At 36.2% G+C, this 23,721-nt stretch overlaps 2 protein-coding genes across 2 annotated transcripts in view; one reads left to right on the forward strand and one right to left on the reverse strand.

Annotated features, from left to right (window-relative positions):
* LOC144969109 (uncharacterized protein C1orf50 homolog) overlaps positions 1-6,637 on the forward strand; it is a 7,439-nt gene extending 802 nt beyond the window's left edge. The window contains exons 2-5 of the mRNA XM_078908167.1: positions 1,162-1,277; positions 1,569-1,655; positions 3,062-3,193; positions 4,876-6,637. Of these exons, the coding sequence (XP_078764293.1) occupies positions 1,162-1,277; positions 1,569-1,655; positions 3,062-3,193; positions 4,876-5,193 (653 nt within the window). The 3' untranslated portion in view covers positions 5,194-6,637. The remainder of the gene's footprint in view (positions 1-1,161; positions 1,278-1,568; positions 1,656-3,061; positions 3,194-4,875) is intronic.
* A 5,085-nt stretch (positions 6,638-11,722) lies between these two features.
* LOC144969110 (uncharacterized) lies at positions 11,723-21,460 on the reverse strand. Its single transcript, XM_078908168.1, has 8 exons — positions 21,285-21,460; positions 19,390-19,463; positions 18,585-18,655; positions 17,928-18,044; positions 16,805-16,859; positions 14,822-14,900; positions 13,993-14,152; positions 11,723-13,392 (listed from the first exon to the last, which is right to left on the reverse strand). The coding sequence occupies exons 1-8, from the start codon at positions 21,310-21,312 to the stop codon at positions 13,329-13,331; spliced, it is 648 nt and encodes a 215-aa protein (XP_078764294.1). The 5' UTR covers positions 21,313-21,460; the 3' UTR covers positions 11,723-13,328.
* Positions 21,461-23,721: the final 2,261 nt, after the last annotated feature.

Genomic DNA, 23,721 nt, shown 5'->3' on the forward strand with positions numbered 1-23,721 from the left:
AAAAAAAATAATTTTAATGCCAACAATGGGAATCGAACCCGGTACTTTCAAGGTTGGAGTCTGACAGCTTGTCCACTGCGCTACTTAGCCACCTGATTGTCCATCACATTTAATAAGGTCTTTCTAAAACATTATTTTACCTTCAATGCAACTTCTATTTCCTGGTTTTATATTTCGATTTTTTAAATTATTAATATTTTTATATAAATTTATTAACAAAAACATCCTACAGATGTCACAATATAACTTTCGCCACGTCCAAATACAGAAACACAATATCGCTAATGAAATTGGGTGGAATGCGCATGCGTGACGGAGGTGTATAAAAACGATCCGTTAAGATACACCGTCAATGGAGGTGTATAAAAACACTACGATAATATTTACATGGATTTCTCTTCCATCTACTTCAACAAATATAGAAGCCAACACATTTTCTTTGCTTTAATTTTTAATTCTTTTTTTTTTTCAATGAATGAAATGTCTCCTTTACAGAAATCACAATAAATATTCTAAGCCGACCTGAGCTGAGAAATGTTAAGGCATTTTGATTTTGGTAATGGCTTTCAACATACATACATTTTGATTTTGGTAATGGCTTTCAACATACATACACATATTTTCAGGTCTGACAATCGAACCCAATTGTGTGTCTGTTTTATCATTGTTGTTATGTACATAGCCTGTACTGTAAATAGTATGCGCCATTTTCAACCATTTATCGCATTACTATCTGTATAATTGGGTCATCTTTCTGCCATTGAGCCTACTTGTCCCATCAGCAGCAGTGCTTACATAGGTGCTTGTTGTTAAATAGAATTGTAGAAAGCGCTTTGCTTTAAGCAGGTAACCGTCCCGTTTGAGGAGTTGTCTGTAATTATTTTTGTTTATTTGATGCAACTGAGACCAAAATATATAGTCTTGATTTCAACATCCTTTTCAAATTAAAATTCTGTCTTCTTTTTTCTTTTCTTTTTTTTTATTATTTGTGTACACCATTTATAAATATAAACATGTGTAGTAGTGCAGGTAAGTTCAAAAGATCTTTTCAGGGGTATTGTGTTCTTTTCTCTTGTAATTGTTATGAACATTCATTCTTTTCTTTCTTTTTTTTTTTTCTATTGTTGGACTATGTAATAATTATTAAAAATCTTTTTGCAGTGGCTCTGGTTGAAGCCAACAGCCGCCCCATGGGTGTGCAACTGGTCAATTCCAAAAAGACTAACAAACCATCAGACCCAACAGATTTGGTACAGCTAGCAATGGCTGTTCAAAAGGTAAGGCATTTGTCGTGATATACATCTGCGTTTTGGTTTGGGTGTTGAATAACACTCCGTTCCGGGAATGTCATTCAATTAATTCCTCATTAACATTAGCCTGTACTCTTTCAAATAAATTTCACATGTGCATCCTCTCGTTGGCTGGATGTTTCTTCTGACTCTTGAGATACATTTTGGTGTTTGATGTAGAAATAAATAGAATGAATTTGTTAGGTTATTTGTTCTCATCTTCGACTGTGTGATCTTATGATTCTATCAGTTTCGTTTTTATTTTTCACAAATTTTTAGGCTGACGAATTCACCAAAGCAAATGCAGGCAACAAATTGACAGTAATAGCTGATCAGATACGCTACCTACAAGAACAGGCGAGAAAGGTGAGTCAACATTGCATTTTCATTGGAAATTGCCTTAAAATAGCAATGGTTCATCTGTCATCTGCATTTTTTGCGGCCGCAAATATCAGGGCGATCCGCAAATTTTGAGAAAATTGGCAAATCGCGTGGCAAATTTTGGGGAAAAAAAGAAGTGAAAACAAAATAACGAAGAAAAAAAAGTGCGAAACTTGAGTAATGTTGCAGCTTTGCCTGGGCCCAAACCAATGGAAGCTACTCTCTACGGATAATGATCCTTTAAAATCTTTGTAACAACTTTGTAATAAATATAGCCTTAAATGTAATAAATTGTCTTTTATATATTTTTTTTTTCTGTATTGCATGTTAATTTGTACTGAAACGCTTAGTTCTCCTTGGCAAATTTTGGTCTTTTTGACAAATTTCTTGGCAAATTTTGGCAAATTTTAGGTCCCAATTTGGCAATAAATGCAGATGACAGGTTAATGGTATGTTGGTAGTGCACCTGATGATAGCCTCAAATCTCTCTCCCTCTCTCTCTCTCTCTCTCTCTCTCTCTCTCTCTCTCTCTCTCTCTCTCTCTCTCTCTCTCTCTCTCTTGTTATTGTTATTGTTAATGTTTGTCTTTTCAGCAGAAGAGTAAGAAAGCATGAGAAAATATACACAGCAACAACTACCACTACATCACCCCTTCAACATCCATGACCACATTACACCACAACTGCTACATCATCTTTATTACAACAACTTCCATCCTATCATAATCATCTCTACCTCGATTTTAATTTTAAGGAAGATTTTGCACTCACACACCCGCCCTCAACCCACCTTCCTTCTCCAATCCGAGGTGGGAGGGGAGGTTGGGCTTGGTATAATGGGCCAAAGAGCTTTTACACCCCTGAATGTTCTGTTTTTGCCCTTGGAAAAGTTGGCCACTATGCTGTTGCGTCAGATTTTACTATCATCTTCTCCCCTGCCATTATCAGTATTTTTTGTAGTATTTGTGATAAACCTGCTTCTTTTAGGCCGGGGAATATAAACATTATTTTTATCTTAAACAAAAAGAAAGAAAAAAACTTCTTCAGAACTATAAAGCCCATAGAGCCAGGGTTTATCCTGTGTTAAACATAAAGTAGTAATTGCTTGGTAAGATGCCAACCTATTGCACAGTGCTTTCCTCTAGGTCAAAAAGACCAACTCGCCAATCGTTGCTGAATAGACAGGCGGTCAAAAAAAAATTTTGCCCAGTTTTTGACACTCGTATCTTTGCTTGTGAGGTGAATTCTTGACCGCTAAGTTAATGGGGACCTCCATTTGTGTTAATAGCTGTCAACAAAACCACGGATCATAGGAATTCCAAAACAATTATATAGATGTGTAGACAAGGTTTTGTGTTTAATGGCAAATTACAATATCTCCTCCCCACCCAGGTTCTAGAAGATGCCAGAAGAGACTCAATGTTGCATCATGCTGCATGTAACCTGGTGAAGAAACCAGGCACTATGTATTATCTTTACGAACGAGAGTCGGGTCAGGCCTATCTCAGCATTTTGTCACCACAGGTAAGCAATGGCATGGCTTGTGTATCACAAGTGTATGAGTCACCAAACTATTCTTTGGGATCCTGCAGGTCGGAAAAGATGGAATTGAAAACAATGAGCTGTATTGTAAAATTATATAAAGAATTAAAGAGTTTGAAAAGTGAAATTTTATTAATAAGATGGCTACATTGGCAGGCGAGAGCCATTGATTTGTGTACAGACAGATTTTGCACTATGTTTTACGTTGTTTGTGTGGTCAAATTAATGTGTACAGATCGTCTTCAGGCCTGGTAAGGACCATGAAAGTGATATGTCGTTATAAAAGTCAAGACATCAAGAAAATTATCACAAATGTGGCAAAAAAATACCAGAATATTATTTTTCAGTCATGATAACTGAATTTATCCGGCAGGAGAAAGGTTTATGTAAACAATGACTAATGGGAAGCTGTAGATATATTAAACCGATCAAAGGGCATATTCTGTTTTCCAACAAGTAATTGTTCTGTCATTGTCTTCACAACACTGAGGTGATTCATAAAATGTTCTTAATTTTAGGAAGTATGAAAATTTGTTTGGAATCCTTGGTTTGTCTTGAGTGTACTAACTACAGTGCAACCTCTGGATAGCGACATTGGCCTATGGTCCCAATTATTTTGCTATATGTTGTTAGTGATAAAACCCCTGAAATAGCGACATACATTTCAGTAAAACCACTGTTAAGTGACATCGTAATAACAATAATCGGCAGTTGGTGCCAATGCTTGATACCTTTTCATCGTCATCCCGTACTCTTAACCAATAAAAATGTCATGTTTCCCCCCCCCAATGAGATCACTTTGTGACCGACCGATCAGAACACGTTTATTTCACTGCATGGAATCAGCGTTAGTTCATATAGAATCACAGCAAAAGATGTGGATGGAACTCTCAAGAGTCCGTCCATTAACCTTCCCTGTCAGTGTTAGCTACCTGTCTGAGATCAGTGGAGGTTACCTGGTATCAGGCAGTGCCCTGTCTAATGGAGGCAATTATGAATATTTATGGTCTTATAATGTTGGGATAGTGGGAAAATAATAACAGCCTCATTTACTTACTTTTTTATCATCATTTGAAAAATTAGTTGTTCTGAACATTATTCAAATTTGATATTATTACGGTAAATACCCTTTTTGTTGTTTTTTTGGGTTTTTTTGCTTTTTTTTTTTTTTTTTTTAATATCGCAAGACGTGGATCTATTAATTTTAAGTGCTTGTAAATTTTGGTGTACATAAATAAAAATTTCAGTTTTCAAAACTCATCACCTTATTGCATGGAATTAAAATAAAAACTAAATGTGTGTTCTTGTACGGTATTATCATATCAGCACTAGATTTTTTCTTAGTTTTGTTAAATGACATTCCAGCCTTGTTTATGATAAAAACAATGATAATATTGCACCGTTTTGTATTCACAAGTCTCACCACTCCCCCTTTTTCTGCCGTCTTGAAAACCCCGGAATAACAACATAATTTTCTAGTCCCAGGCGATGTCATTATTCAGGAGTTACACTGTATATTCAGCAATGAATTTCATTCCAGTGCCATTTTGAATCTTATCAGACTCTCTTTAATTAGACCCCATGATTTTAATTTTATTAAACTTCACAGCCTTTGATGAGTACATGATCCTGAGTATTAAACATTGTGTCTTTGCTGTCCTCAGGAATGGGGTGCATCATGTCCCCATGCATTTCTCGGAGCTTACAGGCTGGAGTATGATCAGTCCTGGACTCCCATCAAGGATGTTGAGAAACGCAACAATGAGAACGCCATCATAGACAAAATCTTTCATGCCCAACAAGCTATTACCGCATCATCGAGCACAGCTGAGCTCCTAGGATTCAAAAAGGTGGACAGTTCATCTCAGATAGCTGACGTCTCACCAGGAACAGAAGATGATAATACTAGTGATGTGCCAATGTCAGAACATTCAGAGGAGACCAGTGGTACTAGTAACTCGAATTCAACAGGAAGGAGTTGAACACTTTGATTTTGAACTTGCGCTTATGTGATATAATAATTCTTAAAAAGCAGGGTCTTGGGTTACAGTATTCTGATCTACCAACTTCAATCTACAAAATGTGCAAATGTTATTAATTTACATTGACATCCTTACTATCTGGGTGACAGTTGGATGTCTGTATTTTATATGAAATAATTGGTGTGTGCTCACAGGGTAACCTGGAATTTCTTTTGAATTTGGCTCTGAATTTAAGGATTAGAATTGACACAGACATGAGTGATGTTTTGAGTTGTCATAGATACTCAAATAATTAGCATAGTGTTTCTGAATGTGCATTCAATGTGTGAAATAATGATACTCGGATGTGATAATGTTCACAGTAGATACATATTTTTATATTTTAAGTATACCTTATTCCAGAAAGCCTTTATTGCTTGGAGCTGGACAACCAATACATCAGAGGGTCAACATATTTGAATGAAGCATCTTGATAGAAGGTATCTGTGAGAAGGAGTTAATGAAACTCTTCTCAACCACAAAATGATAAGGGTGTGGTAGAGAGATTATTGGTATCATTGTGCTTCCAGTTCATGAAGAAAAGAATTTAGACCTCTGTTCCGGATGCCTTTGATATCCAGACTTTTGTTTTGCCTGTTTTGTGTATTTATATATGCAAATGAATTTATTTGGTCTGTTATAAACACTCTGTTTTAGGAATGAGTGTGGATAGGATTCACATTATGATTATTGCCGCAAACTAAGTGGTTAAAATTTTTAAATGTTGAAATGATTTTATTTGCTTTTACCAAAACCGGTGTTCAAAGAGCTGACATGTGTATTTTAATGATGGTCATGAACTTATATAAGACTCATAGAGCTGGAGTTCATCCCAGTTTCCATATAGTAATATTCATTTCCCAGTTTCTATTAGTGTTAAACGGACAATAGCAATTGCATGCTACCTTTCGATAGGATGCTAGTGTATCGCAAAAGAACTTTTTACCAGATCAAACTCAGTTATCAAATCGGTACTGGGAGTCCAGGAAAAAATATCGACTTCTCCTGGGATTGATCCAGGTCCCTTTGTCTGTGAAGTCATAAAGTGTTGGACGTCTCTAGAGTCAACGGAAGCTGGACAACATCTTGGTCACGACTCCTAACTCCTAGATGCCTTCTGCCTCCCTTTTTCCCCAAATTGCGGGCATTGGGTCACAAGCCCAGGAGCTGAATTGAGTATTATTCTGGCCAGAATGATGTGTGCTCTAATCCATTACACAATAGGCACCGGTGGTTTTATTCTAATGCCTTATAATTTGTCATATTCCTTTAATTTGATAAATCAAATATGGTTTTCCAATTAATAATTAACTTCACAGTCATTGTTTACATACTGTCTGGTCTTTCATTATGAATTTATAGCATCATTATCATGTGAGGAAATAATAAAATGACAAACAAGACAGTTGCATAAGTTTTTGTCTTTACTCATTGTTAACACTTTTTTTTGTTTTGTTTTCCAGTATCATTATAGATGTTCGTTGAAACCCAATTATAACAACATCCTGTTCATGGTGACATTGTGTCAAAGTCCCAATTTGTTTTTTCCTATATATTATTAGTAAAGAATTATCTGATATAAAGGCTAGGTGGATTTTTTTTTAAATCTCGCATTGTAGGTAGGGAGGTCACTTACTGTGTCTTCTATCCCCCTGCATGTTTTCAAACTTGCTCTCTGCCTATGTCTTGGAATGGTATTACTTGGTTTTGTCCTGGCCTTGACTCAAAGAAAAATGGTCGAATGAATAATTATGGTTTGAAAGACTTGTTTCTTTTTCCTTTTTAAAATCACCTGTGTGTTTTGTAATGTTATAATTATTTTTTGTTTTTAATGTATAATGATCTGTCTGGATGGGGTCATCTAACCTCCCACGTTGGGCAGAAAGGTCACTTGCTGTGTCTATTTTCCCTTCCCATGTTGCTCTCTTTGTTCTGGATTGAGATTGCTTGTTTTTGTGTTTTTCCCCTGGTCCTTGTGGGATCAAAGGTTATGTGATGGTCTGTAATTTTAACATTTAAACTTATCCCATCATCTCAATTTTCATAGAGTTGTTGATTAACCCTTAAACCTGGGTGGGGATCCTGACCTCCGATAGCGGGCAGGGAGGTATATACTGTGTCTTCTATCCCCTTATATCTGTTTTCCAACATGCTTTCTGTCTTTGTCTTGGAATGAGGTTACTTGGTTTTGTCCTGGCCCTGGTTAGAGTCCTGGCTGGGAGGGAAACAGTCAAATGTATAGTTATTGTTTTGAAATTTTTTTTCTTTTAAATCATCTCTCTGTTATGTATTATTATATTTGTTATTTTTAATGTATAGTGTAAGTATTTGAGTGTATTCCTCTTTGTTGGATTTTGTTCTTGTGTCTAGATGAGACTTATAGGTGATCTCAAACTAAGTACATTGGTGGTATGCTCTTGGAATCTACATCTGATCCCTATTTGTTCCAGTTCCAAGTTCCCCTTTGTCTTACTTTTTTTTTTGGTGCTTTAATTGTAATTCTAGAACTTTTTACTATCCCATTTTCTTCCTTTTTACTGGCGCTGATATAACCTAAATGTGTTGCAAGCGCCGTAAAACCCTTAAAAACATAAAAACCTGAGTGGGGTCTTCTGACCTACCATGGTTGGCAAGAGGTCACTTGCTGTATCTTCTATCCTCCAAATCTGATTTTCCTTTTTGTTCTGGATTGAGTTTGCTCGGTTTTTCACCTGGTCCTGGTTAGGATCTTTAGCTGGGACGGAGACAGTCGAATTTATAATAGGGGACTTACCTATTTTGAGAGATGATAATTTTTTTCCTTGTAAATCATCTCTCAGTAGCAGTAGTAAGCATCGAAGTGTTTTCCTCTTAGTCGGGACCTGTGCTTGTGTCTGGATGAGACTTTTAGGTAATCTCAAACTAAGTACTTTGACAGTGTGCTCTTGGAATCTACTTCTGTGTCCTATTTGAACCATTTCCCCTTTTGTCTTCTCTTTTCTTGGCCACTTTAATTGTAATTCTAGAACTTTTTACTATCTTATTTTCTTCCTTTTTACTGGCGCTGATATGACCTTAATGTGTTGCAAGCGCCGTGAAAACAATAAAAATAAACCTCGAAGCCTGAATGATGCTTGCTGAGTATTGTGTGATTCAGCCAGAGAGTTTTTAAAATTCGAGGAGTATAGCTGCTCTCTCTATCCATGTTGTTAATCGTTTTCATTGGTCAAGTCCTAGGCCAGAGTTTTGGGGATGTCAAGATCTTGTGACTTTAGTACGGAGGGCACTGCAGTTTGTATTAGTTCATCAGGGATTAATTCTGCCTCATCTGAATTCAGAAATTTCTGATATGAAGAGAGATCCTAGTTCAGGGTAGTTACCATTGATGTTGGTGGTCTCCCTTCATATTTTTTGCCATGTAGGAAATATTCTGTAATTGTAGTTTCGGCTGGGATGTCATCTTCTCGACATAAGATGTGACCAAATGGCCTCAATCACTGTTCTTTTATTATTGGATCCTGGTTCTTTCATAGAGATCAGTATTTGTAATTGTCTCTGGCCAATAGATTCCGATGCCACAACGCAATTGTTTGCGGTGGTATGAATCCAGACTTTCCAAATTTATTTTTTGTGAGGCCCCATGTTCCACAATTATATGTCAATATGGGAATAAGCAGTGTCTCGTAAATCTGTATTCGTATATTCTCATTATGTTATTTCTATTCCGTAAACTTTGAAGTTGGTTGAATGCATTGGTGGCCAGCTGCTTCTCTCAGTTACTGTTATGTTCTATTATAATTATCAATTTTGAATACTGTATATTGTACTTTGTAAACATTTGAGTGTATCCTTTATAGCGGGATCCTTTGCTTGTGTCTGGATAGCACTTTTAGATGTTAAAATTTGCACATTTTCATTTTTATCTCCCAGCTAAGAATTACAGGCCTGTCCTGAACAACAAACGAATAATATTCTCATAAGAACCAAACTATCAATAGCAATCCAGAATATGTATTCTGAATCTGAATGAAAAAAAATCCAAATTTGGCCCCCCAAAAGACTGAATATTCCTCTTCAAGTGAGGGGGGGGGGGGGGGGGGGGGAATCCTTGTGGCCAACGGAACCCCTTCCTGGTTTTTATCTGTCAAAGCTGAAGCTACTAAGAAAATCTGTATAAATAAATAAAATCATCTCTAATCATCCCCAAAGCAACGTTTTTCTGTAGGATCTCAGTATTTCCAAGGGTAGACTGGAATATCCCAGGAGTCGGTTGCATTGCAGTGCCACAAAGTGAGCTAGGTCAAGATGGCTTGAAAAAGAGGAATTGAAGTTGGTCCTTTTGGGTACAAAGCAATGTCCTCACTGCTGTGCCATGCTGCCCTTTTGTGGGAGGTCTGGAATCCCTCTCCCTGTAAAAATGTTAGAGCTAAACTAAATATAAATCTCATTCCAGAACCAGGTTAGAGAGTAACATGGACAAAAGGAAAATAGATTTAGTGGAATAGAACAGTTGACTTGACCCTTCCCCCCCCCCCCCCCCAAGACCCCGTCAGGCAAAGTCCAAAGATCCCCTGCCATACTGCTGTATTCTGACAAAATAATTTGTTTAAAACGCTGGATTCAGTTGAATTGAGCTTTTATACAGCACAAAATCCACGGATGTGCTCAAATCGATGTACAAGGGGTCCCAAGCCAAAAGCAACACATAACAATAACACGTAGGATAAGACCTGATGCCCATGAGGCGCTAGACAGAGACAATGTTGTTACTGGCAGTGGCAGGCTACTGTTTTCATTACACCCGAGTGCAGGGTTGCCAGATTATTTTAAGGCATTCTGCCAAGTGGAATAAAATAATCTGCCAAATACCACAAAAATCTGCCAAACCGTACTATTTATTTGAAAACTCATCAGTTTTGTTAAACAAAAAATTTGAAAGGCCGATGTCATAATTTTTTTTTCATTTCCCAAGTTTAAAAAAATCACTTATACATAAAAATTGCCGTGGAAAATAATATCTGCCAAACCGATTCTTTTTCTGCGAGACGACTTCAAATTCTGCCAAAAAAAAGGAATTTGGCAGAAAATCTACCAAATTGGCAACCCTGCCTGAGTGCAATGAGAGAATGTTAGTCTGGGTGGGGTTCCTGGCCTCCCATAGTGGGCAGGGAGGCACTTACTGTGTCTTCTATCCCCCTATAGCTGTTTTCCAATTTACCTTCTGTCTTTGTCTTGGAATGAGATTACTTGGTTTTGTCCTGGCCAGGGTCCTCGGCTGGGAGGGAAACAGTCAAATGTATAGTTATTGTTTTGGGAGATGATATTTTTTTCCTTGTAAATCATCTCGCATTATTATATTTGGTGTTTTGAATTTATAATGTAAGCATTTGAGTGTATTCCTCTTAGTGGGATCCTGTGCTGATGTCTGGATGAGACTTTTAGGTGATCTCAAATTATGCACAATGACCAAGGCGTGTGTCGCACAACAAGACTGATAAGTCATTTTAATCAATAGTTCAACTAACATCCTCTCGATAGCGATATGATGTCCAAGTCCTCTTTTTTTTTTCTCTAATATAATGTGCCATTAGTAGTCCAAAAAAAATATAATGACGTACAGTAAGTAAAACCCTGTATAGTGGTAATCAACAGTTAAGGCAAAATTTCTGGTCCATGAAAATTACCAATGACATCCAGTCCCTGATAACAGACATATTCAGTAAGTGATGCAAAGCAAGACAAAATTGCTCATGATAACTGCACTATCATTATCTCTGGTCACTCATCATGCATCATATGACCACTCCTACTTCTATGAAGCTGAACTTGACAGAGTAAAGCACTGACTAGAATACCTTTGACACACGGGCGAGTGATACAGTGGTCAACTAGCTAATGAACGTTTGGCAACCCACAGCGCCACCAAAGCTAACATTTTGTCTTGCTTTGCCTCATCTACGGAACAGAGCTCTGGATTCCCCTTGAACAGCTTGACCACAAACAGGATGGGTTTGAACCACAGAAGAAAAAAAAAGCAGCAGCTATCAACAAATTTTGATGTCAATGCAGCTAGGCAGACGTAGTTCAAGCAGAGTTGAGCAATCAACGCACAACATTGTGGCCTATCATTATAGGACAAGCAAAGATAATTGGTAACAGAACAAGCTAGGGGCTACGCAGCTGTAGGCTCTTGTCATTTCAAGTCGCCTGCACCAGTTGAAACTTCCAATGAAGATAACTATGAGAAATCAGCCAAAGTCAAGTACTTTCATACACCCCCCCCCCCCCCCCCCCCCCATGCCATTATTGGTTGCTACGCTATAACATTTTTTATGGTACGGTCCCGGATCGTTAGATATAAATATAAAGCGACTGCAATGTATTTGAAGTATAAGATTTCTATAACAAAAAAATCTCCATAGTCAAGACTACGCAGCTTTATTCAGACCTGCAGTGGTGAGGTAAAATTAATTTTAAAATGTCCCCAATAAATAACATTTTACACAAGTAATGGAATTTATTTTTCTTTAATTAGAAAAAAGTCTCTCTCTCTCTCTCTCTCTCTCTCTTTTTTTTTCTCTCTCTCTCTCTATCTCTCTCTCTCTCTCTCTCTCTCTCTCTCTCTCTCTCTCTCTCTCACAAACACACATACATACCTCAACATATTATTTATTAATATGATCAACACAGGCAAAATATAACATATGTACAATAACACAACAAAGAAAATGTTTTCTTTCCAAATGAATTTAGTGGAAGTAAATCCAGTTATGGTTGAAGCCTCTCATAGGGTTTGATACTGCTTCACCATAGTCAAAGACAAGTCAGTTTCTACTATACAGTCCCTTATCTACGCTTAAATGACAAAAGTAAGCAAAACGCTGACAATTGATTCATACAATCCACCAACTGATGAAAGGACACAGTCAATGGGTATAAGATAAAATCAGCAATGCAATCGGACCAGTACAAGGTACAAGGTATCGAAACCTTTTACTGAGGCTCCTACCCCCAATAGCCCCAAAGAGGAATCATAGTACATAAAAAGCGGAATTTGAGACCAAAAAGCGGAATCGACTTATTAATATTAACTACGACATGATTTGCTGCAGATAATGTAATAGACAATCCAAAGTCCTCAAATGATACACTATAAAATGTCTACAAAACTGCAAATTGTTTAAAGACTAAAAAGGGGGTCAAATAATAATAGAGGACACAGGCCCTGGCAGTGTCAGAGCAAATCATTAAATGGTTGGATTTAACCTTGTCAGGACCTTCCCCCCCCCTCCCAACACACACCTAATCAAACAAATGCCGGCGCATGCACACACACACACATACATACATACACACAAATACACAGCGCTAAAATTAAATAGAGCTTACTCAATAATACTACCGATGGGAGTCAACATATAATATTACTAGGTCATTTACCTCACATTGTGGAGCCAACAATAATAATAATACTTCGGTCATTGACTCCTCCCACCCCCTCCCTAAAATACATTATCTGACATCAACTGCACAGACACACAAAACATGTGTTGATTGACCATAGAGGACGATGACGAAATAAACCATAGCTAACATTTTTAAAAAAATTTTCTTGATTGAAAAGCGGAATTTTTGCCTTGAAAGCGGAATGTAGACCAATTAAGAGGAATGATTCCGCGAAAAGCGGAAGGGTAGGAGCCTCTGCTTTTACAGAGATGATTCACCCATGAAAATCTGAAACTGAGCTCTAACTGTTCTTTAAAAATCAAGAAATCTGAGCACGAGAAAGCCCGGAAATCCAAGGCAAATGAATAAAGCATAACAATTATCAAATTTTAGAACACATGGATAATTTTTGACTGTAAAAATCTATTCTGATATTGGTCCTTCCCAACATGCATATTCCGATGAGTCAAATAGCCTGTGTTGTCATGGGCTCATTGTTATAGTGGAAATACTCTAAAAACGTCTAAATAATTTAATGTAATGTTTCAATGTTAAATCAAGCCCATAATTGCGAGTGTATGACAGACTTGTAAATATATGCACTTTGGTCTTTCCACTTAAATAATTTCATAACTTTGAAAAACCATCACAAGTATAAACTGCTTTCCAACTCAGTGAGGTACATCAATGACTAAATCATCCTCTTCTTCTTCTCCACCATTATCCCCAAGGTCACTGTAAAGAAATAAGCAAAGAAAAACAATTTCATAAGGCACGAAATATCTATGTTCCAAAATAGTTCAATTTCAATAGGAGAAGGGTGAAGAAAGTCAAACAAAATTGGGATTTGATCAAATTTGAGAAATTCATTAATAGAGATAACTTCTTATCCTTTGTATTAGGGGGGGGGGGGGGGGGTAGGATGAAGGGGAATTAATGACCCAAATCCTCCCTTTTCTCTCACACTATGACTTAACTATTTCACATTGTCAGTCAGTAACTTCGAGTTATCCTTTAACCTCTGAGATTTGGTAACAAAAAAATTTAAATGGAAAAAAAACGAGACCACTGTTTGTTCTTGACTATAAAAGGATGTAGGGGAATGAAGGACCCAAATCATCCCATTTCTCTCACACTATGAATTAACTATTTCACATTGTCAGTCAGTAACTTTGAGTTATCCTTTTGAAGCTGAAATTTGGTAACAAAAAGAATTAAAATGAAAAAAAAAAACCAAGACCACTGTTTGTTCTTGACTATAGGCGAATCGACCTCTCATGTACTAAACTGTACATATATTGTAAGTTTTTCAGCTGAGTAGCAGCACATACACACCTGTCATGGTTGGGATCGTTACTGAAAATCTCCATAGGCAGTGATGCTGATGCTTTCTCAATTCCAAACTCGTGTTGTTTTGACTCTAGGTGGCGCTCCAATTCTTCCCTGGTCATGGGGATGGCATCCTTCGGGCCGGGTGTTGATGTCTTCTGATTTCCTGTTTGAAGAAACAATGTCGATGATGATGTAAACATATCTTTTCAGGAAATATTTACTAAATTGAATTTCAAATGTATTGTAGGTGACATTTATATTGATGATGTATTGATGTCCTTTTATGCTCTTAATTGTTTTGATACTTTGGTTGATGTATTTGAGATTATTTTTTTTTTAAAGCGCTTTGAGGTTTCGACGAAAGGCGCTATATAAATATGCTTATTATCATTATTATTATTATTATTATATTATTATGTAATGATGGATATTGGCACTAACGATGGACCAATATATATTTGTTTTTAATCACTCCAACAACAAACTATATATATTTTATGATTTTTTAGAATAACATAACAACAATAAAAATATATCATTCAATTAATTCATTACCAGGGAAATTCATAAGACTCTATAATTAAAAGGCTGAGATTAAACGCCAGCAACTGAGGCTATGTTTCTTGTCCAAGAAAATAAATACAAAATATCAATAACAGGGCTTGAACTTGGTTCCTCCTGGTATTTGTGCAATACCATATTCACTCTGGCATCTCGAGTCCTGTTCGTCTGTTTTGATCCACACATATAAGGAGAAAAAAATCTGATGTTAAAATACCCCTGCAATAGCTTCCATACATCATTTCTAATGGACTGTTTGAATTCAACTCACCATGTTTACCAGACTTTTTCTTGGAGCCCTTGCTTTTCTTTTTTGTACCCACTGACTCCAAACTACTGCTACCTGTGGCCTGGATTGGATATATAGAAAAAAATGGTAATGCATAACACAGATAGAAAAAATATAAACAGCCATAGCTAAAAAAGTGTAATAGTCTTTCTTAGGCCAGAAAATTCAGAGTAATGAGAAACTTTAAGTTGTACCATGCTTAAGTGCATTTTTGTAAACAAATTTTTATGACTGGAACATTTCATTCTGGTCTGGCCTGGGTACTTTGCTCATTTTACGGCATGGCTGGACTGCAGCCGATTGGTTTGCTCGCTGTATTATTTCTCTGGTCCAAGGTGCTATTGAGATCTTTTTCTGACTCCCTTCCCGTTCACCTAGAAGTATTTGGGCAGCTGGATTTCTTAGATTTGGTGGAAAGTACTTTAAGATAGACTACCATCCTATCCTGTTTAGTACTATTAAGAAAACAGGATAAATTCGAGCTCCATATATCTCAAGCTTTAGCTGTAAGGCCAGGTCACAATGCCGTTGGAAAGAGGTTGCTATTAAAGTATGAAGCGGGGACCATTCCACTCTGCCATGTTGCCCCTCTCCCTCACAAGTGATCATCATGTCATTATGATGCTTATGAGAAAGGAATAGTTTACACTATTTTATCTTCCTATGAATAGACCTAGGAAAGATGTATTGAAGTAAATAAAGATCTGTATATGTGTTTCATCGACTATTCAAAAGCCTTTGATAAAGTACAACACGAAAAACTATTCAAAATTCTATCATCCTTGGACATTGATGGTAAAGATTTAAGAATATTACGGAATTTATACTGGGAACAAGAAGCAGCAATGCGTGTTGACAACGAGCTAAGCAGTTTTACACCTATTAGAAGAGGAGTTAGGCAGGGGTGTGTTTTGTCTCCAGATTTATTCAACCTCTATAGTGAAATGATATCAAGAGATATCGAACATAAGAAGGGGGTGTGTATTGGAGGAAAGAATGTAACAAATCTGAGGTATGCAGATGATACGGTTCTACTGGCAGAATCTGAACATGAACTACAAGAATTACTGGATGTTGTAGTCAGGAGTAGTGAAAATATGGGACTGGAACTGAATATATCTAAAACAGAATGTATGACGGTATCTAAAAATAATAACCCACCAGCCTGTGTAATAACAAGCAGAGGACAAACAATACAACAAGTTGAATGTTTCAAATATTTAGGCTTCAATGTAACATCCAATGGAAAATCAGATTGTGAAATAAAGAAAAGAATAGGTATGGCGAAGAATGCATTCAACCAGCTGCATACAATTATGAAAAACAGGAATATTAGCATGAAAACAAAAATCAAGGTCCTGGATTGCTATGTACTGTCTGTGCTGCTATATGGTTGTGAGAGCTGGACCATAAACAAGACCATGGTTAAAAGACTGGAGGCAGCGGAAATGTGGTTTTACAGAAGAATGATGAGGGTGTCATGGGTGGAAAGGAAAAGAAATGAAGAAATTTTAGAAATGGCAAACAGAAAAAGATCACTGATAACAAAAATCATCAAACGCCAAATGGAATTTTTAGGACACATTATCCGCCACCCTGGTTTGGAAGTACTCGCCTTGACTGGAAAGATGAATGGAAAAAGAATAAGAGGAAGACAAAGAATAACTTATTTGAAAGGGATAAGAACTTGGACAGATGAAGCTGAGAAAGGTGGCGCTGCTTTAATAGAATTGGCAAGAGATAGATCAGCTTGGCGGAAGATGACCTCCGACGTCTGCTTCAGATATGGAACTACATGAGATGAGATGAGATGAATAGACAAGACTTGGGTTTTTTGGGGGTAGGGGTGTGGGGTTGTTTTACTGAGGACGGTAGTGGGACAGTTCAGGATAGAGTTGTTATAAGAGAAACAATTATGCAATGTACTGTATAATTAAAATGTCAAAATTATTAACAAGCACTTACATGTTTAGCAGATGATGCTAAATTCGCCACGTCAGAATGGGCTGCCATCTTTCGCCTTTAAAATAGGAATAGTAAAAAAAAAAAAAAAAGGAAAATGAAATGAAAAAAGCTTTGATATCATTACCAAGAAATGAATGGTACTTTTATTGTAATTGTAGATACTTGTTTGCTTGTCTGTGCTTGAAATATTTTTAGGTCAATTCAGCAGCAGAAGAAAAAAATGACAAAGGAGCGATGGTCAAAAGAGGTTAATGACCCCAACAAGCATTCCCTATAAAAAGGAAGACAAAGAGTCAAAGAGAGCGTTCTAAATCAGGTCACAGCAATGAGCTTTGATACAGCAGTTGGTTAAAGTCAACAACAAAATGTAGGATGTAGGATGAGATATGCAGCCTGAAAGAATGCCATTTCTTTTCAACTCTGTTCATCTCACACTAACTTATGGTGAGTCAATAGCCTTTTGCAAAGACTCCCAACTTTGTGCCACCTGAAGCAGGATTTGAACTAAGTCAAAACAAAAGTAATCTTTTCATTTGCTCAAACTGTGACTTCTATAAAAGTGTATTTAAAGAAAGGCCCAGGAGCTCCATCAATAGAGACACTCCTATTTGCTTACATAAGACATTTAAAATTGTCAACAACATAGCACATATCAGAAAAGTAATGAGAAGAAAGTGTTCCATGCTTTAAGCCTGATTTCCAAAAAGTCTTAATGACCCCTTTCACTGTAACACCAAATTGAGGCATTTAGCTTTTCAGGGGGAAAAAAAAATAAAAAGAACAGAAAATTGTGATAGACTGTCTCATATCGCTAATATGGTTGGATGACCAAATCAGGAAAAACGGCTTTTGAAGAGAATTGTGACTCATTGCTTCAAATTGGTATTGTGACTCGGGATGACCCATATGTCAAAACATTTAAAGTTAAAATGATGAAAAATGTCACATTTTATTTTTGTCACTTAAGAAACTACATCTATTGTCCTTTACAAGGTATATAAACTTATCCCAAGCTTCATAAAATTGACTAAAAATTAAATTTTAATCATCTAGACCACCCCAACATAATACCATTTTAAGTCAGTTGGTCACAATTATTAAATACAAGTACGAATGACCATACTTTTTGGCAGGACCAGCTTCTCTGTGTCCATCCTCTGTATCTGTGGAGTTGGTAGCATCAGATTCCTCTGAAGAGTCATCTAGTTTTTCATGCTGTAACAAACGATCTAACAAGAAGCTGGAGACAAACAAAGGAAAACGAGAACATTAAAAACTGGTGAAATCATTGGCAAGTGGTTGTCGTGGCAGATTTGATGGAGATTTAATGTTGGTTGAAGCCATGGTCATGATGACAATGTCTTGGTTGTTGTAGAAGAAGTTGCAGAGTTGATGATGTTGTGGTGGTTGTAGTAATTGTATTAATATAATGATGATAATGTTAAGGTGGTTGTGATGACACTGTCGAAGTAGTGGAGGCTTTCTTTAGAATAAGAGCTCACCGGCTTACTGAAATTGACAGTTGTCTCTAATCATGAATTCTGAAAATTTTTAGCCCCAAGCCTAATTTTTTTTTTCCCAATCAAACCCAAGTTTTGATATTTATGGTTACACAATCACTGTCTTACTTGCAAGCCATGTTGAATGGGCTATGAAGCCTTGTATATTATTATAGTAGTAGTAGACATTGAAACTGCCTTAACAAAACATCACACATAATGCCATCGATGGATTAAACTCCTAACTGCAGAACGTTTAACGAAGCAAAAAAGAAACAAACCTTCTGTCTCTGGAGACTTTCAATAACTTTCTCTGAGCCTTACGCAGCTCATCTAGAAAACATTCTTGCTCCTGAAATTTTTGATAAAAAAGATTTTACTTATCTAACAATTATTTCTTTACATAATTAATCTTTACATAAATAAACAAATAACAGAAATAATTCTTTCACAATTGTAAGATTTTGTTGTAAATAAACGACAACAGCATATTCTTATCAGTAGTTTTCAATCTGCTGCCAGGTGAAACTGACATAATTTAATAATCAGTAATCAAAATTTAGTGACATAAAATCATAATCATCCATAACTATCTCACAGGCCTTAATTTTAGCCACATACCATAGGGTCACCTATGAATTATAGAGAAAATTCTTTGAAAGAATTAATATGATATATCCAAACAACCAGGTTATGAACAAACTGTAATCATGTGACATTCCAAAATATCAATGGTTCTTTAATGAACTCTACATGTGCACAGGGCCTCCAAAATTATTATCAGTATCTAGAAGGACCATGTTCTTAATTCCACCAATTTAATGAGAACCATGCACATGATTGGTAGCATACATTAATTGCCTCTTGAGTTTGAGGAATGGAGCCAACCTTCATATGGTTTTTTTCTTAAAAACTGAAATTGTTCACATTTTGTTTCACGATAGTGATAGTACACATTTTCCATTTCATAATTTATATTTGAACATGTTAAAAAGTTATTTCATCACCACAGAAACAGAGTTTTTTTGTGCGTTATCTTTCGATTCTATTGAGTCATGTCGCTTTAAATTTCAATAGGCCACTTACATAAACCAGTAATCTTAATTTCTTTTTCAACGTCTTGTATTTCTGTCTGTAATCGATGTGAGTCTCTGGAAACTCTGTAAAAAATCAAAATAAATTAAAGTCATTTAAATTGCTGCTCAAAGTTTTGATTACAGTGGGAGCTCAGCTATGATGAGAACCTCCATTCCTGGCATAAATTCTCATTATTCCTGAGCTCTCATAACCATTTTCAAGGGAAAGAACACATTATCTCATTTTGACACTTTAAATACATCGATAATCTTCAAAATGTACGACTATGTGGTCTAGTGGTATGACAATGACACTCGCTTTCGGATCGGAAGGTCCTGGGTTTGAGCCTCGCTCGGCGTATAGTTGAGTCCTTGGAGAAGGCTCTTTACTCAAATTCTCTCACTGTACTCAGGTGTAAAATGAGTACCTGGCCGTTAACAGCGTTGTCTCTGTCCGAAAAAAATTGTAATATTGCCAAACAGGCGTCATGTCCCATCCTAAATGTTAAATGTTGCTGTTGGTCAGGGACCCCTTGTAAAGCACTTTGAGCATGTTTAGTGGATATTGCGCTATACAAAAGCTCAATTTTTAAAAAATAGTGTACACAGTGCTGGACTTCGTATTAAAACGTCAACGTATCTCAACAATCATTGCCTAATTCTTCACCACTTCTATGATGGAGAAGCAAGCCATCTCCAGCTGTGCGACTATGTGGTAACATTGTTGGGTCCTTGGAAAAGGCTCTTTACTCACATTCTCTCACTCTACTCTTGGTTTTTAAAATAAGTACCTGGCCATTAAAAAGCGTTGTCTGTCGGAGAAAAAATTGTAATATCGTCATGTCTCGTCCTACATGTTCAATGTTGCTGTTGGTCAGGGGCACTTTGTAAAGCACTTTGAGCATGTTTAGTGGATATTGCACTATATAATTATAATAAAACTTCGATGAAAACTTTAGTCTCAATAGAATCCTCCTTTCTTTTTGATTTTGAGAATTCATGATGCTGTTATTCTAATCAAGTTGAAATAAGGTATGATGAAGATTGACGATATGATTGTGACTACAGGAACCGACACGCTATAATGTAAAAAATAAAAGTATGTGATCATGATTGTGGTGTGATGCTAATGAACGGTGCCGATTGTTGTGACACTTGAACTTGTCCAATAATAGGTAAGATGGGTTATTTCATTTGATTTGGAGGGGTGATCATTGTGGCAAAGTCCCTAATCCCAGCTATCCTCTTGCTATTGCAGCAATGCCGATATCGATTGCTGTGCTTTGCAAGTGTGTGATTATGATATTTTTGATAAGTAAACATGAATTTTTACTTTTTATTTTAAATCGAGTTCTCAACATTCCCGGTCTCTGAATCGCCCTTTGTCAATATATCAAGTCTATTAAAAATAGAGAAATAGTGGAGAAAAATATAGGGATTTGAAAAAGTTTTGTCATTGCTGATGCCGTTAATCTTACAGCACCATTCATTCTGTTTAAATAAATCAACTATTTTTAACCCTTTAGCAGACACTGAGATACATTAGCAACTATAGCTGCATTTGTGGAAACAATTTATTCTGCAATAACAATAGTACAATTAGGGAAACTATTATTATTATCTGGATTTAAAAAAAAAAAACAAAAAAAAAACAGTGTTGCTAAGAGGTTAAAATTGCACGAATTACGTATCGGAAAGCACCTCCGTAACACCCCTTTCATCAACGTCATCAGGCGACCCATTGTTTCTTTCATCTTCCCCATTTATCAGCTTATTACTGCTCGAGTGTCAAATGACAAATGGACGTTCACCTCAAGTTCAAGAATTGAATTGATATATGATGATGAAGTGGAAATGGAAAATGAAGTCGAAATGTTAATAAGCAATAAAAACCAATTCATGTACCTTCATTTTCAGCGGCAACCGGCATCATTATTATCTGAATCAATTCATTATTCTACACCACAAAAACAAAAGAAATTAATTGTGAATAAACAGCAGATCTAAATGCGTTTTCTTCTTTCCTTTCGTATTTATTCCTTCGGCACTTCGTGAAAGAGAAAGAAAGGAAGAATTAAAATGAGGGTAGCCTCCCTTGATTCATTTAAACAATTTTTCACTTTTATCGCATTATTATTATTATTATTATTATTATTATTATTATTATTATTATTATTATTATTATTATTATTATTATTATTATTATTATTATTATTATTATTATTATTATTATTATTATTATTATTATTATTATTATTATTATTATTATTATTATAAGATACTCTAGAAGCAAAAAGGAAGAGGATTGGGACAAATACAAAAGAGTGAGAAACGCAACTACTAAAATAGTCCGACAAGCGCATCAAAAGTATGAGAACAAGATAGCAGAGGAAACGAAAGAAAATCCTAAAGTATTCTGGAGTTATGTAAACAGTAAAATGAAGACAAGACAGGGAACCTGTGACATAAAAAAAGAAGATGGCACTTGGGCATCTGAAGATGAAGACAAGGCAGAGGTGCTAAATCTCTTCTTTGCAAGTGTCTTTACAGTGGAGAACCAGAAAAACTTGCCAGATATTGCTAAAACAAGTAATATAGATACTACACAATGGCCGATTACTGAAGAGAGAGTAATGAAGAGACTACAAAACCTAAAGGAGAGTAAATCACCTGGACCTGACAAACTTCATCCTTACATCCTAAAAAACTTAGCAGAGCAGCTAGTAGAACCCCTAACCAAGATATTTAACCAGTCGATGAAAGAAGGAAGACTACCAAGGGAATGGAAAGAAGCTAACATCACAGCCATAATTCAAGAAGGGAGACAGAAAAAATCCAGAAAACTACAGACCAGTGAGCCTGACATCTGTCGTCTGCAAGCTCATGGAACAGCTGATTAGAGAAGAAATGGTTGATCATATGACCAAGAACAAACTATTCAGCAAAGATCAACATGGTTTCATGGCGGGAAGGTCTACAGTAACAAACCTACTTGAAACAATGGATGACTGGACGAGAGACCTGGAATTAGGCAACAATTTAGATGTCATATACCTCGACTTCAGAAAGGCATTTGACAAAGTTCCACACTGGCGCCTAATCAGGAAATTGGAACAGTATCAAATTAATGATCAGACAGTCAAATGGGTCCAAGATTTCCTCAAAGATAGAAGACAAAAAGTGATAGTGAATGGAACAGCATCAACAGAGAGACTGGTAACAAGTGGAGTTCCACAAGGAAGTGTACTGGGACCAGTTCTCTTCCTGATTTATATCAATGACTTGCCAGACAATCTATCATCTAAATGTAAAATCTTTGCCGATGATACTAAGCTCTATGGAGTAGCTAATACAGAAGAAGAAAGAAACACCTTACAACAAGATTTGAAAAAGCTTGAAGAATGGTCCGAAATATGGCAGATGGAGTTCAATGTAGATAAATGTGCAGTTCTTCACCTAGGAAAAAACAACAGAGAAGCAAACTATATAATGAAAGAAAAACCCCTGCAGAAATCCAATGGGGAAAAAGACCTAGGAGTATTTATTGATAGGAAGCTAAACTTCAAGAAGCAAATTAAAGATGTTCAATCTAAGGCTAGTAAAACACTCGGAATAGTGAAAAGAAATTTCAAGAATCTGAAAACAAAACACATGACTACCATCTACAAGACTATGGTTAGATCAAAGCTGGAATATGCTAACTGCATATGGTATCCGAAGTTTGAGGGAGACAAAGACTGTTTGGAAAGAGTGCAAAGGAGAGCAACAAAACTTATCACACACCTGAAAGACAAAACATACTGTGAGAGATTGAAAGAATTAAATCTCCCGACCTTAGATTACAGGAGAAGAAGGGGAGATATGATCCAAACATATAAAATAGTAAAGGGAATAGACAGGGTAGAGGCAGGATTCCTTAAACCAAACAAGAACATTCAGACACGAGGAAACAGCAAGAAACTGAAAAAAGAACGTTTTAAAACAAATGAAAGAAGGAACTTTTTTTCATCTAGAATTGTAAATAACTGGAATAAACTACAAGAAACCACAGTATCAGCAAAAAATTTGAATAAATTCAAAGCAGAGTTGGAGATAAGCAACACCCTAGGAAACAAGTTCAATTATAAAAATTGGTCCAATCATTAATAGATGAGGAGGAGCGAAGGAGACTACACCAAGTCTAAAAGCTCTATACAGAGGTATCCAGGTAGGTATCCAGGTTATTATTATTATTATTGTTATTGTTATTATTATTATTATTATTATTATTATTATTATTATTATTATTATTATTATTATTATTATTATTATTATTATTATTATTATTATTATTATCATTGTT

This window comes from Berghia stephanieae, chromosome 3 (genome assembly GCF_034508935.2).
Source record: "Berghia stephanieae isolate SIO BIC M18660-M18661 chromosome 3, UCSD_Bste_1.3, whole genome shotgun sequence".
NCBI lineage: Eukaryota > Metazoa > Mollusca > Gastropoda > Nudibranchia > Aeolidiidae > Berghia > Berghia stephanieae.

Excerpts from the sequence above, each read along its gene's own strand:
- LOC144969110 (XM_078908168.1), bottom strand. The coding sequence starts at position 21,312 with ATGATGCCGGTTGCCGCTGAAAATGAAG. Across the intron at positions 18,656-19,389 it reads AATTAAGATTACTGGTTTAT|GAGCAAGAATGTTTTCTAGA; the intron begins GTAAGTGGCCTA and ends CAAAAATTTCAG. Across the intron at positions 14,901-16,804 it reads TAGCATCATCTGCTAAACAT|GCCACAGGTAGCAGTAGTTT; the intron begins GTAAGTGCTTGT and ends TATCCAATCCAG.